This window comes from Amborella trichopoda, chromosome 5 (assembly GCF_054954075.1).
Source record: "Amborella trichopoda isolate Santa Cruz 75 chromosome 5, AtrichopodaSantaCruz75HAP2 v2.0, whole genome shotgun sequence".
NCBI classification, from domain to species: domain Eukaryota; kingdom Viridiplantae; phylum Streptophyta; class Magnoliopsida; order Amborellales; family Amborellaceae; genus Amborella; species Amborella trichopoda.
The window spans coordinates 20,960,785-20,978,844 of NC_142340.1; the positions used below are offsets into that span (position 1 = coordinate 20,960,785).

At 35.4% G+C, this 18,060-nt stretch overlaps 1 protein-coding gene across 4 annotated transcripts; it reads right to left on the reverse strand.

The window, feature by feature from the left end:
- Positions 1-1,356: 1,356 nt before the first annotated feature.
- LOC18444686 (boron transporter 4) lies at positions 1,357-12,236 on the reverse strand. 4 transcript variants are annotated; one of them, XM_020673840.2, is made up of 15 exons: positions 11,685-12,236; positions 10,992-11,051; positions 10,257-10,362; positions 10,065-10,147; positions 9,647-9,839; positions 9,339-9,477; positions 9,089-9,254; positions 8,493-8,662; positions 7,535-7,708; positions 7,331-7,426; positions 7,113-7,229; positions 5,956-6,272; positions 5,175-5,454; positions 2,743-2,877; positions 1,357-1,794 (listed from the first exon to the last, which is right to left on the reverse strand). In XM_020673840.2, the coding sequence occupies exons 3-15, from the start codon at positions 10,358-10,360 to the stop codon at positions 1,762-1,764; spliced, it is 2,007 nt and encodes a 668-aa protein (XP_020529499.1). In that variant the 5' UTR covers positions 10,361-10,362; positions 10,992-11,051; positions 11,685-12,236; the 3' UTR covers positions 1,357-1,761. The 4 variants fall into 4 exon arrangements, with proteins under 4 accessions (XP_020529499.1, XP_088722452.1, XP_020529500.1 ...); XM_088866326.1 differs by having other exon boundaries at positions 2,743-2,831; positions 11,685-12,235; XM_020673841.2 differs by lacking the exon at positions 10,992-11,051 and having other exon boundaries at positions 2,743-2,831; positions 11,685-12,231.
- Positions 12,237-18,060: the final 5,824 nt, after the last annotated feature.

Below are 18,060 nucleotides of genomic sequence, written 5' to 3' on the forward strand. Positions count from 1 at the left end.
ATGGGTTGCTTCCCGATACAGATAGAAAGTGATTCATCTTTGCTAGTAGATGCTATTCAGGATCGTTGAAGGTGCCGCTATTTGGCGCTGTCGTACGCCAGACTTTCTTTCACTTCTATTATTACATGATTTGACACAACTTCCCTAATATAGGGTTGTAAAATAATGTATTTTTCTTTCTCCTATTAATGAAAAATTCGAATAGGGGGCCTTCTCCACACTGACTTACCCCAAAAAAAAAAAAAAAAGCTATGTATTTATTGTTGGGCCTTTAGTACTTTGGACATAATTGTTATACTTTTAGAGCTCCTTTATATATAAATATATATATCTGGTTTCAGTTACCCAGCTTTTGAGGGTTGTGTGTGGATTTGCTTCGATTCCATCTTTTGAAAAGCATTTGAACTCACTCCCACCTGAGTGGCATTCGCTACCTTTGGTCGCGGTCCTGCATCCTGTTGCCCTCCAACAAGTACGGCAAGAGGGCAGGAGGCAAGGCTATGACAATTCTATAGAGAGATGAAGGTGTTTCAGAGAGAGAGAATTTTTGGAGGTGAGAGAAAGCTTCATCTCCTTGTCCAACCAGTCCATTTAAGAAACCAATGCCTACCAATAAATTAAATCTCATTGTGAGCTAGGACAGAGAGGGCGTTTTAGAGAGAGAAAAGGCAGAGTTTTTACAAGTTGTTTCTTTCCTACTAAGTGATTCTCAAAGGACATTTTAGAGAGAGAAGCAAGGTTTTTATTTAGGGGCATCAATCCCCATCTAAAGACACGGGATTTTAGAGAGAGAAAAAGATTTACCTTTTTTCTTAGCAGGTGAGAAGCTCCTCCTCTTATCCGTTTATGTTAATCAATCCTCATTTTAGAGAGAAAAAGTGGGGTTACAACCGACATGACCAGCTTAGGACAAACCATGGCGAGTTCCAATCCTTAAGATTAATAAAAATAAAAAATAAAAAATAAAAAATAAAAAAAAAGCCAAAATTAGAAACCCCATTAATATGCATGGGTCTCAATCATATGAGGGTGGAAATTGCCTAAATTCGTGGAATAGGAATAATGACTACGATATGCAGGGCAAGATTGGGTCCTACTCTAACTTAACTCAAGATAGTGAGTGAAGGAAATAAGCACAGAATCTTTTGATTTTTTTTAACCAGTCAAGATTGGGTGCTACTATTGGACATTGTGATATCGCTCTCAAAGCTTTAAGGGATGAGTAAACTACCGAAGTCCCATATATTTCTCAAATAAAGAGGACAGCCTCTGGTAACAACTATTTAAAAGCTTTTTTCTTCTCAAATAAAAGAATGAAATTTTATTTACCTAATACTTAAAGGCCAAAGTTCAAAATTCTTAACAGTCCGTACAACAAACAGATAGATTTCACAATAGCCAGCATCCACCATATTATCCCCAATATAAGAGGACAACTGTATACATTCCCACAACATAAAAAAGTACAAAGTAAACAGAAAAAAAAAAAAGACAATTAATAATTATTAATAATAATAATAATAATAATAATAATAATAATAAAGAGGAAGACAACAACTTTTTCTTTATCCCATGCCAGTGGTAGTTAATGGGAGGTTTAAAATAAGAGTGAGAGAGCTTCTCAGGTCACATTTTCTTTTCTTTTAGTCTCTCTACGTATCTATTCTTTTCAATTCTGTTTGGTCTTTTGATTGGACAAATGTTGCCCACCAAATTTGTCAACTACAAAAAATTTGTATGTCGCTATCCATCGCCACTCTTTCAATGCCCCTGCATGTCTTCCTCTGGGTGCACCTGAGCAATTCCAAGTGCATTACTACAATACAAATACTGAACTAAGCATGAGGGTAAACAAATGTGATTTGTTCCAGTATTTTAGTACAGAGAAATGCTTGATGCATTAGGGTCTGCATATGTTATTGTATTATAGTTCCACTGAAAAATCCTCCATCTCAATCTAATGGTATAAATTAGGAACCAAGTACCCCAAGGTCCTCATCAAACAAGGTGAGGGGTTGTGCAATTTAAAATGTAATTACGACAAGGTCATCCTCATCTCACACATGGATAGGATCCAAAAACTGCCAGCTAGAAATTGCAAAACTTTGGAGGTCTAAATAACACAAGGTAAAAGAGAGGTAATATTTCTAAAGTAAAATCAAGGTTTAGGAACGTAGTTTTATGTGGTAAAACAAATTCAAAAACTTCAGTTTTCAAGAATTTGAAGAACAAATTATTCAAACATTAATTTTAGGGTTTGTGTATCATAAAACCATTTTTCTTTCCTGCAAGAAGGTGACATTACTCTTAGCCCTTGCATGTCAAATTAGATGGCTTGTGGTGTATCACAAAGTTTGAGAAAAAAAATTGGAAGTTTGAACCTATTCAACAACATATCCACAACTACCCAATTTGAAATCTGAAGGAAAAGGACGATAATACCTCCTTGTCTTAAAAGTAAATGGTCTCTTTCTTTTTTATTTTCTAAATTTTAAAACCAATGAGAATAAGGAATTACCAAGTTGGATCAGATTCTACCAAGGGGCAATGCAGTCCCCTCCCTCATAAACGCTCCCAATTTCACCTTTTTGACCAATTTTTCACTGGTTATACCGGTCACGACCGGTGCAATGAGTGGGTGATCCAAAACCCGATTCCAGGTTTTAAAAGGTTGTAGTAAATAAAGTAGCACAGTTAAGAGCAAAAACTTAAAACTGCCAAAGAAAAGAAAAAGTGCCTTGCCTGAAAATGTCTGGTGTCATTTTCACTGAAACTCGTTTGTCTTAGCTTAATCTCCCCTCTACTTGTGGTGAGTTCATCCAATATCTCTTCTGCATCAAACACATCCTCGTCACTTTCCATCCCCATTTCTCTCTCCTGCACAATTCTCACCTCTAAATTTCACCACAACAAAGTAAGGAAGAATCTCTATATAATCAACATTGACAAAATTCATTACTGGTGTACACCTCTCCCATGTGCACATATAAGGTAAAGGAAAATGTATTGTATTAGTACAGGTTGGGTGCTTCGAACCTGGCATTCATTATCCATGGATATGAGTACCAAAAATTATATTTGTACAAAGCATACTAACTTTTAAAAAAAATTCCAAAAGTCTATAGACCTTTAAACATATTAACTTATGCGTACTAGAAAACAAGTAAACATGGTGGATAGTTCCGGGTACATATGCTGCCCATTCTCAAGATGCGATGTCGGAGATGATGTCTTATCTTTGCAGTTGACTATGTATGTGTATTTGAGAACAATATGTAAGTTTTTTGCATCAATGTTTCAAAACAACTTTAATTTTGAAAAATCTAAATTAGTACATTAATATAATCTAGACCCCTAGGTCCACCTTGCCTGTGCTGTCCTTAGTTTTACTGAATGATTTTCTGCACACTTGGCTTTACCGTTTTCTTAGCCTTGCAAGGGGATGACTGACGTGGGGTCATAAAGACATTCTGTACTTTGACTGGACACCTTCATACCCCATTGACACTTTTTTTTAGCGCTCACTTATGATCATAAAAGACATTCTCTCTAAAGGTTACTCTCTCTCTTTTTCTCTCTAAAGAACTCTAGAAACTTAAGGGATTTCTCCACACATGCCATGCATAAACATTCAAATTAATGCTGCATCTCATACCTAAACCAAGTCTTTCAGACCTCATTGCCGATTAGAAGGAATTTACAATGAGAAATATTTGTTGCTATTTCAGAAATTTATTTTCAATCCATGTTTGTTGGTATTATTGCCAATTGGATGACATAGAGTATTTTTGCCCATATTGTACGAGTCTTTTAAGCGTGTGACTAACAGGCTCAAGAACAATTAATCTCAGTATTAAAACAAACCGGCACGATCAAACCGAACTTGGCCTGATTACATGTATCCGGCCCATGGGAAGGTCCAGTTAAGCCCGGTTTTGGTGGTCAAGTTCCCAATTTTGAAAAGAAATTCACAAAAAATTATTGGAAAATCCAAAAAATAAGAAATTTATTTATAGTGTGCTTTCGTACGTTCTTTAGTATTTTGACAAAGATTGGAATGTATCTTGGTCATGAATACTTAGTTTTACATTTTCCCCTCTTTTCAAGATTATTTCCAAAATATCTTAAGAAATTTATTTGTAATGTGCTTTTATATGTTCTTTAGCCTATTTGACAAAGATTGGAAAGTATTTTGGCCATGAATACTTATTTTTACATTTTCCCCTTTTTTAGATTATTTCCAAAATAGCCCTGATCACAAATTGATTTTTCAAAATCTATCTTTTTCACTACTTTTTTTAATCTCATTTAGACGTATTTTAGTTAATTTTACTTCAAAACATATTTTCCATATTTTTTTTGGATTTTTTTGTTTTTCTGTTTTAATTTTTTAAACACATTTTTGCAGAGCCAGTACAATCGGCCAGTTACCCACTCTGATTCCAGGTTAACCAGACCAGTTCCGAGTTACCTGGACCTAGACTTTGGCCAGGTACCACTGCCGAGACGTGCAATCCTGCACTGGTTAATCTGATCTAGCTAAACCCTGTGGGCGTCCTTGCAAAGACCGATTGCATCTTTTGATTTTTCTTGAGTTGGGGGCATTCAACAACTTGGACTAAGCGAATTCTCTTGTGCCCCCAGATCTCGCATTTTTTATCTCCCTAAATTTTATTACTGAATTTAGTTGAGGTCCATTGACCTCTTTGTCTAATTTCAGAGTGTTACTCGTGTGTAATCGAGATTACGGTAAATTTTTTCACCACATATAACATCAACATTTTGAATGCAGTGGGCCAATTTTGAACACAATTACTCTTTTGATAGCGGTTATTTTGACTACAGTAACCAGTTTTTACCACGGTTCCCCTTTGTGAACACAGGAAGCCAAAACTTTTGACTGCGGTACCTTGTTTTGACCGCGGTAGCCAGTTTTGTTTTCACAGCAGTGAACTACTTCACCAAACTTTTGCGAGTTCTACTCTTCTAAGTGGACAACCATGGGAGAAAATCTAACAAAATATACTATAGACACAAGAATGAGAAAAAACAAAACTATACAATAGGCACCAACATGACAATATGGATGCAAGTATATAGACCGACATGATAATATGGATGCAAGTATATAGACCGACATGTACGATATGGATTTGCAAGTATGATGCATATACCTTGAAGCTAGGATCCCGATGAGGATGGGCAGCACCAGCAATCTCTTCATATTCTGCCGCATCAAGTTCATGGAGATGGTGGGGATGAAAGAGCTTAGGTAGCAAGCGTTGCCTTATGAGTATCAATAAAAAGAAAGGTATGGGGAACAAGATTCCAGCAACCGGGATCCATGTGATTCCAAAGCAGGTGAGTAGGTAAACCACTTGCATCAATGTAAAGCCCGCAATGTATTTAAATGGCACCAATTCCACAAAAGAAGCATGAATCCCTTCTAACACCCTGCAACAGAACACATGCATGCAAAGGGCATGTTTAATCACTGACCTCATGCTCCACACACCCCACTGACCAAATCATGTTCTAACATATTAGTAGTGGGGAGAGAGGTAACAGAGGTGACATCATTCACAATAATGTTACACTACAAATCCAGCTAACCTCCGCTAGAGAGGGATAGAGCCTACACAAGGATAGGCTAATCTGGAGAGACAACGTTGAGAGAAGGAGACACATAAAGATAAAGGTAAGAGAGCCAGAGAACATAGAAAAGATAATAAAGAAAAAGAAATGTACAATTTTGAGAAGAGAATTTTATCATCATCATCCAAACCTTATTCCAATTATTTAGGGTTGGCTTAGAGAAGAGAAATTGACAACTTAAAAACATCTATCTCGTTGGGAATAAGAAAAGAGAGAACTTAGAGAAGAGAACCTAAAGAGAGAAAGTGGTTTGTAAGAGAGAAAGAATCTCGATAGAGAGAGAGAGATATGATATCTTACTTGTATCTCCTTCTTGGTGTAATGAAGAGGAGCAAGAACCTCTCCCAGAACTGGTTGCCAGGGAGGCTGTCGATGGCCATGTAGGCGAAGTAGCCCCAGAGCACAGAAGTGGGTATCATCCTTATCACCGGCATCCCACCCAGGCAGCATGCCACCAGCACCGACTGGAGCAGGTTGCTCAGCCTCTGCTCGTTCACCTGGACAGGCAAGTACGCATCTATGTGCTTCTCAGGATCAAACACATGATCTCCCCCTCCCTCTTTGCTTCCCATTACTGCCTCCTTCAATTCCTTTAACTCTTTCACATCAGAAACCGCCTGCCAGTCATTTAACTTGTCTTTAAAAGAGAGAGGGAGTGGATGAGAGAGAGAGAGAGATGCATGCAGATTTTCTGAAAGAATGGACGATGTTGTGTGTGTGAGAGAGAGAGAGACCAAAAAAGAATGAACGATGTTGTCTGTGTGTGAGAGAGAGAGAGAGAATGGACAATGTTGTATATATGATGTGTGATAGAGAGAGAGAGAGGTGAAGTATTTCAACTCCAACCACCCTTGCATTGTAATCTGCTAAGAATTGAAATTACGAGAGCGTAAAAATTAAATCCCAACGATCATACCCAAGCCAGAAACCGAATTGTACATTCTGTGAATTAAGTAAAAACCAAATTGTATGTAAAAAGGGCCAATTAGAAGCAGAGCACATCTAGATGGATCAAGTACAAGTCCGTTTAGTTCACAATCAAACTGTTCCCCAAAAAAAAACAAAGAGAGAAAAAAAAAGAAAAAAAAATTAAAGTAATAACCAGACTGTCTATTGAAAAAGACCAGATAGAAGCAGACCACAGATAATAAATAAAAGTTAAGACAAAAGCCCAAAATAAGGTATGCTATAAAGAGCAACTATGATGTATGGCACATGGTACACCGGGGGGGCATCCCCCATCCATTCTCAATGACTGATGGAGATTGCCCATATCCAGATGAATTCCTATCAGTGGAAACTTTAGTTATTCATCTCATCTCCACCACCCATCAACAAATAGACACCACATCTCCCTACAGTGTACCATATACCATAGACCACAGGTATAAACTATACTTCTGTGGAGCATGTTTTCTGATGTAAAGCTTGTGTTCGTCAAAACAAAATTTACTCACAGATTGTTTGTCATCCATCTTGATGAAAACTGCTTGCATGTTCCCATAAATTTCTGAGTTGCTTGCTTGAAGTTTGATGCTTTCTTTGGCACTCTTTACCATCTTATTGCGGACTAACTAAAATGGTGGTATCACACAAAATAGACATTCAACATACAGTACCACAGCAATGAAAAGTCAAAAGATACTACCGGAGAAGTGGGAACTCAAAAACGGACCTGCCTCTTGAGTACTGCAAGGCTCTTAGTATGCATGGGCGATTGGGGGAGAACGCCATTTGAAGGAGGAAGCCCAAGTAAACCACATAGTAAGACCTTTGATAATCATAGGGAGAAGCATAAGTGAATTGGTTATAGCTTCTAATGCTGAGATCAGGTAAAGTAGAATTGTAAATGCAAGAACAAAGGAATCAAATACAGTACCATGATGCCTAGCAACAAAATGTCATAGTGGTAAGCAGATGGATTCTTGAGATTGAATTCCTTTTGCTGAGCCATTTGTGATGCAACGCTGTGGTCGAAAAAGTAGAGACCAGCAATCATCATAGCTGGGATAAATGCTGCAAATATGTACAGAGGCGGAACCAACCCCATGTCCTGTAGCACGTCCAAAAAGGCATGGGATGCAAGAGGTTAGCAGTTGAAGTATTGGGATTTTGATAATCGATCAAAGACAAATGGGAAGGACAGATAGAACTGAAATATGTAGGTGCAGTCATTTCTCATTTCTATGAAAAGTTCATTTGGTCCTCCATCCAAACTATGATGTGCCTTCATTCAATAATAACATTCAATAGGCTATTCTTTCTTTTATTTTATTTTTTAAAAAAGATTATAACCAATTTCATTTGTAAGTAGTGAACCATACATTACTATGAGAAAATCCAGAGTATTTCCCAAATATATCTTAAGTCACTAAAAATGACAGCGTGAGATAATGCGTTCATGCCCTTGGCTCCAAGTCTAGAGTGCTTTGGGGCCATAGCACAAGATCCAAGGTTTGAGAAAATAACCACTTGGTTCAGGGGTCATGACATTTAAGGTCACGCATTATTGCAAAATAAAACACATGAAAACTCTACATAACGTATATTCAATTCCTAGAACTAGAAGCTATAGCACTGCCTCTTTTGGATGTCATTCATATTTCTAGGCTGACTAGTTATTAAAACCACTGAACAAATTTCATGCCATTCTCTTAATAGTCCCTTATAGAACAGGTGAATTTTTCACTGAAGTAGCAGAAGGATAGACCCTGTTATCTGATCCAACTTCCATGGAATTCTTGAAATTGAAAAAGCCAATAATGACTGTAATAGCAGCACAATAAAAAGTGACCACAAATAATGCAATACTCACTGATTAGAGGGTGGGTGGGTACCTTCATTATGGTCCAGTTAGACATAGCTCCAGTGGTCGACCAAGGAAGTGGACTATCTAGCCTTCTAGGAATATCATCAGGAACCTTCTTCGGTACACTATATGACAGTGCTGTCCACAGAACAACCATCAAAGGGACACCATAGTCTGCAATGAAACTTCTCATCCAACCTGTGAACATAAAATTGATCATCAAATGCACCTAAATTCCTCATAAAATAAAAGCCTACTCTAGAAAAGATTCAAGAATAAATAAGGGAATTGTTTCTCTTAAAATAATTTAGAGTACAATTTAACCCAACTTCTAGTTGACACTTAGCTATTAGTTCACAGAAGTATATGGCACCAACATGGAAATGACTAATTATTAGGCATTGCATTTATTCCATATAAGTGGAGAAGTTTGGAATAACCTTCTCAAAATAGAATTCACGAAGAAAGACAAGTCTCAAAATAGAATTCAGTACATTATATTCAAAGACAGTCAAACTCATCTACCAATTGACAGGTAGCCATAACTTCACCCAAAGTATGGATAGAACAGTAAAAGTCATTTATTATAGCTCATGTCAATCCAAAGATAAGAAGAAGACCCACCTGCGCCATATCTCCATGACCTTGCCCTTCTGCTTTTTAGGGCTGTGAAAAAAAGGCCAAAGGAGAATATGATCCCCAATAATCCATTCATGTATAGCCACTGGAACAAATGGGCAGAAGAACTCTTATCGGCACCTTTGGGCACTTCAAACTCACCAACCACTCCCTGATTATGAAAAAATATAAATGTCAGATGAATTGCGATCTGCTGCCCTTTCTCAGGGGATCGAAGCCGAGACCACTGAATTACCTTGATGGCTTGTTGCAAGAAAAGAACCGCAATCAACATGCCAAAGAGCTCTCCTGCAACCCTTGTAAATCTGCTGATTGTAGAAGAGGCATTGAAAGCCGCCAAAAGAAACAGCAGCAAAGCAGTCCAAACACAAACCCTAGCAATAATTAAAAAACTTTTAAATAAACTCCAAAGTGTGAGAATTTCAAAAACCAGTACATGATCCAGGATCATAAGGATATAAAGTCAAATAAACACGAGCTCACAATGCAAACTTAACAAAACCACATGCTTGAAATATAACATTTGAAGCTCAATGAACTCACCATCCAGCCCAAGGCAAAAACAGGGACCTCCCCAAATCATCGCTTCCTTTTGCAAAGTTATATATGTATGTATACATTATTACAGTGGGCTCTGCAACACCCAATATCAACAAGGGTTGTCCACCTAAGATCGAGTGTATAACACCACAGATAGCAGTTGACGCCAGTGTTTGAACTGCACTCAAGGAACCATCTACACAATGGAAGTTTGAAGACACAAAGCCATGTCAGTCCATATTCAAAACAGGGATTAAATAGAGTATATAGTCCACCAGTTTTATCAGGGAAACGAGTACTGCCATCCAATGTAATTCTTAGCAGGTTCTTTTTTTTTTTTTCCTCACATCGACAAATCCTTGCGATTTGGGTCAGAACCCAAAACTTAATTTCTTTATTTTAAAGCCACTAAAATAAAGACCTGTATCTCTGCTGAGTTGCTCTCCGAAGGCAACAACAGGTAAAGCGGATGCAAAGAAAATGTAGAGTGTGGGAGCCAATATCCTGATGTAAAATTCAAGTATTAAAATTCGTACATACTCAAAATTTCAGAAAGATAAAATAATGGAAATACGGGATTTATATATTGGTAAAAAGCAAAATAAAATGGAACCTGAAGCCCGAACAGAGTCCAACTTTCCAATCTTGCTTATAACACAGAGCTCTTCCATTGACATCTTTGACGACTCCTGCAAATGGAGCTTGCCAATGATCCATGTCTGAAAATTAAACATTTATGATATCATATTCCTCATTGTCACGGAAAAGAGAAGCCACTAAAACACTGAAAATAAATAGAAAACTGAAGCAAAAGAGAATACAAAATAAATATATCCACAAAGATAATGCTTCTATCGACTTAAAAACTCAATCCGAATACTATATCCATCTGTTGTCCAAAACTAATATTCTATCTGCACTACATCGCATTCAATTTCAAGCTAAAGGTCTGCAAAAGAAAACGAAAGTTTAAAATGGAACAACTAAACTTGAGAACAACAAACAAAATGTGATTCATGAGAAAATGAATTTCGGAAACAATTTCTGGTTCCTCAACGATAAGAAAACAAAAACTGAAAAATAGAAGAAACAGAGACTTGGAATAATAGAGAGAACAAACAGTCGTATCAATCAAAAGCTTATCTAAAATGTAAGAAAGAGAAAAGGAGAATTAAATAATGGAACAAACAGAGAGATGGACTGTTAAATAAGACGAAAAGCATTAAATAACCTTGCAAAATATATAAAGTAGAAAAAGAAATGAAAAGGCAAAGCAAAACAGAGAGGCAGAGAAAAGAAATGAAAAGGCAAAGAGGTAGAGTGATAAGCATAGGCAATCAAGTCTTACTCTTCAAACGCTTAGAGAAAGAGAGAGCGAGAAGACTTTCCTCCAACTTCTTCAGATTTGCTATAAAGTAAATGAAACCAGGACAAAGATCATCGGATACACAAAAGCTAGAGAGAGAAAGTATCTTCTTTTCGGATTTGTGAAGAGAGAGAGACGCGTGAAAATTTTGAACTTAATTTTTCCATTAATACCTAAAACATTTCGATGAAACAAACACGGAAGATTCATAATGTATACGGGCATCCATTAATGAGCCTTTTCCATTGCCTTCTTTCAGTCTTTTCAGATGAAAGACAAGTTTTTCCTTTGCAGAATAGGAGAGCGAAAAGTTTATTCCATTGAGTGGGCCAAAAATGAGAGAAAGGGACTTCTCCATCAGAGAAGAGTGAGAAGAAAGTAGTTTCTAGTAGAGAATCACAGAAAAAAAAGTATTTCCATTACAAAGAAGGAGAGGAGGCGACGAAATAAAATCAGGGATCCATTCAAGATTCATTAAGGCCTGACATGGAAGAATATTGTATCATCTTCCAATAAAAACAAGAAACTGAACATGCATGCAAAGATCAAGCAATCTCATTGGCGTTCCCTAAAACAACAAAACATAGAGCATCTCAAATTGATTGATTCTTCGTCGAACAACATATTGAAATTTTAGAGAGAGAGAGAGAGAGAGAGAGATGAGCATAAGAATACCTGGATCACAGATGTCGAAGGCTATCCTGTCAAAGAAAGCCAGGCGGCCTAATATGACTCCTTTCAAGCTCTTTTCATAAGCTTCAACTTCCAAAAACGAAACGTCCAATTTTCCGGCGAGCAGTCGCCGGAAAATAGAGCTCCAATACAATGCCCCTCTCCGAAGAGAGCACAGAGATATATAGGGACAGAGAGAGAGTTTAAGGTGAACCGCTTATAGAGATTGACAAATAAATTTGCGGTTTCAGATACAGGAGAGAGAAAGAGAGAGTTTTAGGTGTTTGAGGTGGTTCGAGGCTTTGGGTTACGGAGGAAACAACAATGCGATTTAGAGAGTGAAATACGATAGGAGAGTTTAGAGAGAGAGCGCCATGTGATTTAGAGAGAGAGAGAGAAAATGGAATTTAGAAAGAGAAAGAGGTTAGAGAGAGAGAGTGTCCAGTAAGTAACGGTGCGCTGTCATCGACGCCTAGAGAGAGAGAGAGAGAGAGCCAGAATTTTTGAAGCGCGTAGACCGGCATTTGTTAAAGTGTCCGCCACTCCGATTGAGCGGGTAGCGTTGACACTTGGCATATGCTTATGGGGTGGCGGTGGAGACAGTTATGTCGACCTTTCTTTGTTATTTTCTGAAGTTTCTATGTTTCCTACGTAATGCCCTGTAGCTTCAAGATTTGAGCGGCCGCCTAACTAATTTTCAAGGCTTCCCATTTAATGGGAATATGCTCATGCTGACATCATACGAGCAGGTTCACATTAAACATGATGAGCTGCAAAAGTTTTTTCATATTTTATTAAAAAATATTTTTATAGAGAAAATATATTCTTACACCCTCTCTTTTGCTTTTATTAGACGCCCAAGGTTTCAAGCTTATCTAGGTTATTAGAGATCGTATTTTTTTTTCTCAGTCACGACGAACTTTTGCCCTTTTGACCCTTTGTTTTTTTCCCTAAACAAAATTTCAAAAAGATAGGGTGCAGTTGCATACGGATGCATCCGTAGGTATAGAGATAAGTTGTACGTTCAAATTTTATCATGATATATAATTTTGATGTAAAATGTTTTTAGGATTATCTCAAAATTTATTTTTATATCTAATTATAAAATTTTAAATTTCCAAAATGGTTAAAATCAAGTAGATCTATAATATATGAAAATCTTGAAAATGGACGGTGTAGATAATATGTTGTAAAAATACACTATTTTTGAGACTTAAAATCTTTTTATTTTTCATAGTCATACATTTTGATATTGAGATGATCACTCAAAGGGTTTTTCGACATTAAAACTACCTTTACCAATGGATTTTTGAAGGGCATCCATACTTCTACATTATAAGGTAGCATCGTTATGTAAACTTTTTTCTGAAAGATTTTCGTGGAGAGATACGGAAAGAGAAAAGGGGACTTCTCTCTTCCATGTTTCTCTTCGAACCTATATGTTTTTTCAATATAAAACAAAATTCAAAAGAAATTCTTGAAAAATGAAATAAGTTTTGTGTCTCCCATGTTACTCTCCGAACCTCCCTCTTTCTTTAATATATTAAAAAAAATTCTAAAGATATTTTAAATAAATGAAAGAAGTTTTGAGAGACAGAATCTGTTTATAAAAGAATAAAAAAAATATGCTTTTTGATCTTGTGTTTGAGTTAAAAAACATGGGCCAAACTTGCTAAAGTTGGTTAGGGATAGAAGATATAATACATGAAATATCTATGGCTTGATATGTTTTGAAACTTTGAGTGTGTTGAAAAATGAAATTTCAAAAAAAAAATATGCTGAGATATTTTCTCATTTTTATATTAAATTATTAAGTCAAATTTATGGAGTTGACCCGTGGGCCCAAAAATAAAAGAGGAACTTAGAGAAAATGTGGGTGCGTCCAAAAATAAAAGACCTTAGAGACAATGTGGGGTGCGTGCTTAAAAAAGTAACTGACCGAGTTTAGGAATGGGATTGTCAAAAAAATAGAGCTTTTAGTATGAAATTAGGGTGAGATATATGTGGATCTCGTTTTCCATGAGATAACGCACTTACCAAGAAAAACACTTGTTTCCATGAAATTCCTACTCCTCTTGCCCCAACCTTTTTGGGTGACTTACTGAAAATTTAGACTCACGTGCTATTTTCCAGAAATGTAAGTCCTCTTTCATATAAATTTCTCACCTCATATGTCTTTTCCATTCTTGTGAGTATCCAACTTGCTTTTGACGACCAAGACTTTAAAACTTTTTGACTCGTGTGGGACTCTCTTACATTTACATATTTTTCATAGGGAAAAGTTTATATAGAGCAAGAGGCTTTAAACAACCAAATTTGAATCTACTTAAAAAATTTCACTAGATGAGGTTGTTTTGAGGTCCAAATATCTTCAAATTGATTATTTCGACATCGATATGTATGGACATGAAAAAAAATGAATTTCAAATTTTAAAAATAGTGTATTTTGTAACACATTTTTTGACCGTCAATTTTCAAGATTTTCAAGTTTTCATAGATCTGTCGATCTATACTATTTTTAAATCTTTAAAATTTATAAATAAATATGAAAATTTATTTTAAGACTATCACAAAAATTTCCAATATTAAAACTACATTTCTCCACACTATTTAAAGGTCGGCTCTAATTTGATTGTTTAGAGCCTAGGCTGCAGTCAAGCGACACTCTTTTCCAAAAATCTCACGTAAAAATCTCTCACCTTTTTTCATATAAATATCTCTAAAGTTTATATCTACATATCCTCTCTCAAGTAATGATGCTATGAGACCCTCCCACACTCATGTGAGTAGGACCCTAAAGGATAATCCTTAAATTTTTAGACAAATCTTTAGAAAGTTATCAAAACTTTTTTTGAGATCTGTGTCAAAATTTAATGGTGATCCTTTGAGGTCCTACTCACATGGTGTGAGAGCGTCTTTCGTTACTCAAATATCTTTCAAAAAATTATAAAAAACCCCCAAGACCACACTTTTTATGTAACTTAAACCCAACCTAACTTTTTCACTCACTTTTTTCTCTAAAACAAACTTTCTATGCAAATACCCCCAAGGGAAAAAGTTCATTGTTTTAGATAGAAATGCCCTTTACGTACACAAAAATCATTTTGGCCATATTTGACGTTGACATTTAGACTCCAGTAGCACATTCTTGGAGCACACCATCACATTTGGACTCTAGTAGCACATTTTCGGAGCACACCATCACATTGTCGAAGCGCATAAGTGTCAGACTGCCCTAGGACAAGTACCGGATCGAAACTAAGTAGTGTTGGGCCGCCCTTTACATAGTGTCGGAGCCTTGGAATCCTGTAACATCTACAGTTGGACTGCCCTCTGCAATTGTCGGACCACACTTTACACAGTGCAGGAGCCCTACTGCCGGTCCGTACTTTACACAATACTGAAGCCCTACTGTCGGTCCGCACTTTACATAGTGTCGGAGCCCCAAAGATTTGACGTTGACTTTGGACTCTAGTAGCACAATCCCGGCATGCACCATCAAATTGCCGAAGCGCACAAGTATCGGACCGCTCTAAGACGAGTACCGGATCTAAACTAAGTACTGCCGGATCGCCTTTTACATAGTGCCTGAGCCTTGAAATCCTGTAACATCTACAGCCAAACAGAGCCCTACTGCCAGACCACACTTACAGGAGCCCCTATTTTGGTGGGATAAAGGAGAGAGACGTGCGTAAGGTGAAAGTAAGGGTGGGTAGTTGAGGCCCTTTTTGTGGTTGGGGGTATTAGCATAGAAAGTGTATTTTGGAAAAAAAAGTAAGAAAAAAAATTAAGTTGGGATAAGTTACATAGAAAGTGTAGTCATTGGTTTTTTTTGTAATTTTCCCAATATCTTTCTTATTCTTAACTTGCTTTAGACAGTCAAGAATTTAGAACATTTAAGTGCGCGTTGATCTCTCCTATCTTACCATATTTTCCAAATTTTTTTTCGAAATTTTCTCTCTTTTTTCCACATAAATATATCTCTCCCATTTCTCTTCCCCACTAACCTACCCAAAAAATACTTGCTTTAGACATCCAAGAGTGCCTATTCCTCTTGGTTGCCCTAACTTTTTCGCGTGAATTATTGGTTCCCAACTTGCTTTCAATAACCAAGACTTTAGAAATTTAGACTCACATGGATATCTCATATTTTTACCAATTTTTCAAAAATCCCACATAAAATCTCTCTCCACTTCTCATATAAATGTATCTCTAATGGGTAGTTTGGTATGAGCGAAAGTTTGGCAAAAGAATATTTATATAAAAATATTTACATACAAGAAAAATTATTCTGCCTTTTCCCATGTTTGATAAATACACTTGGAAACAAGCACAGAGAGAACACAACAAATTTGAAATTTTGATATTTTTTCTCTTTCTAAAAATTTTAAATTAGTTTCTCTCTAAAATTTAAAATTCAATATAGTTTTTCTCTCTAAATATTTTAGGACCGTTTGACATTCTAAAACATACTCATTGAGATAGTTCATCTCTCTAAAAAATTTTATACAGATTTCTTTCTTTAAAAATTTGAAATTTGAAATAGCTTCTCCCTCTAAAAACTTTGAAATAGTTTCTCTCTAACAATGTTGAGATAGTTCTCTCTCTTAAAAATTTCACGTGTTTTCTCTCTCAAAATTCTGATATAGTTTTCCTCTATAAAATTTCTAGATACTTGTCTCTCTAAAATTTTACATAGTTTCTCACTCTTAAATTTTAACATAGTTTATCTCTCTCAATTTTTAACATAATTTCTCTCTGAACATTAAAATTTCATATAGTCTATCTCTCTAAATTTTGAGAAAGTTTCTTTCAAAAAAATTTCAGGTAGTTTCTCTTTCTAAAATTTGATATAGTTTCTTTCTCTAAAATTTTAAGATACTTTCTCTTTCTAAAACATAAAATTTGATATAGTTTCTCTCTCTCAAAATTTTGAGATAGGTTCTCTCTCAAAAAAATTTCAAGTAGTTTCTCTCTCTAAAATTTGATATAATTTCTCTCTCTAAAATTTTAAGATACATTTCTCTGAAAATTTAAGATTTGAGACAGTTTCTCTCTCTAAAATAATTGAAATAATTTCTCTCTTTAAAATTTAATATAATTTCTTTAAGATACTTTCTCACTCTAAAATTTTTAATATAGTTTCTCTCTCATAAAATTTTCAAGTAGTCCATCTAGAATTTGATATAGTTTTCTCTAAAATTTTAAGATAATTTCTCTTTATAAAACTTAAAATATAATATAGTTTCTTTCTATAAAACTTTTTGAGATATTTTCTCTCTCAAAAATTTTTTAGGTAGTTTCTCTCTCCAAAACTTGATATAGTTTCTCCCTCTAAAATTTTAAGATACTTTTTTCTCTCTAAATCTTAGAATTTGAGATAGTTTCTCTTTATAATTTGTAGAGCGGTTTTTGCAAAATCAAGTATATTTGATAAATGGGCGGCTATGGCACTTCAAAAAGTTAGAAAATTATGTATATATTCGTTATTTTTAGCATTATTATGAAAATACTGCAAAGTTTATGTTATTACAACTACAACCATTTTTCCTCTTTATAACATTTTTTTAAAAAATGACAAAACAGCCCTTTTTAGTTTTTCAATAATTTCATAGTTCAAATTATTTAATTTTGAAGAACCGAATTAATCAGATTTTTGGTATTTCAATAGCTACAAATATTAAATTTCGGTATTCCAGTAACTAGAAAAATTAAAATTTTGGATATTTAAAATCTGAATTTAAGGTTTTTTGTTCTTTGAAATCCAAAATTATATTTTCGGTGAATGAATAACCAGAAATTTTTACACTAAACTTTCTGTGAAATAACACTAACCTACGAGCATTTCTCTATGTATTTTAGGGTTGCCACTACCCTCTCTCTCTTTCTCACTCTCTCTCATCCTCTCAAGACAAATAAGACCATCTGGTGCTTCTTCTCTAGTTGAATTTTAATTGTGTGTGATTTTTACATTTCTAACTCGTGCTCTATCTAATAATATTGATTAAATTTGATTGAATTAATGCAGTATTTTGTCTTCGCATTGACAATTGTTATTTGTCTTTGAAGTGAATGTTTTTTAGATAAATATTAGATTGAATAATTAATTTTCTTTTAATATTGTATTAGTATACTAGCACAAAATACTACTCTATCTTGCACTATGAGTGAAGCCAACTTGCCAGATCTTGTATGTAAAACTCACATTTGATAATCCCTCAGTTAATATTTAGCTATATATTAAACATATCCCATATTTTCTGACAACTTGCTTTAGGGTATGTTTGGTAACACTCTAATGTCCTGATATTTCAGGATATTATATAATCTAATAGAATTCTAATACTAGAAGTTTGTGGACTACATTTGAGATATGATC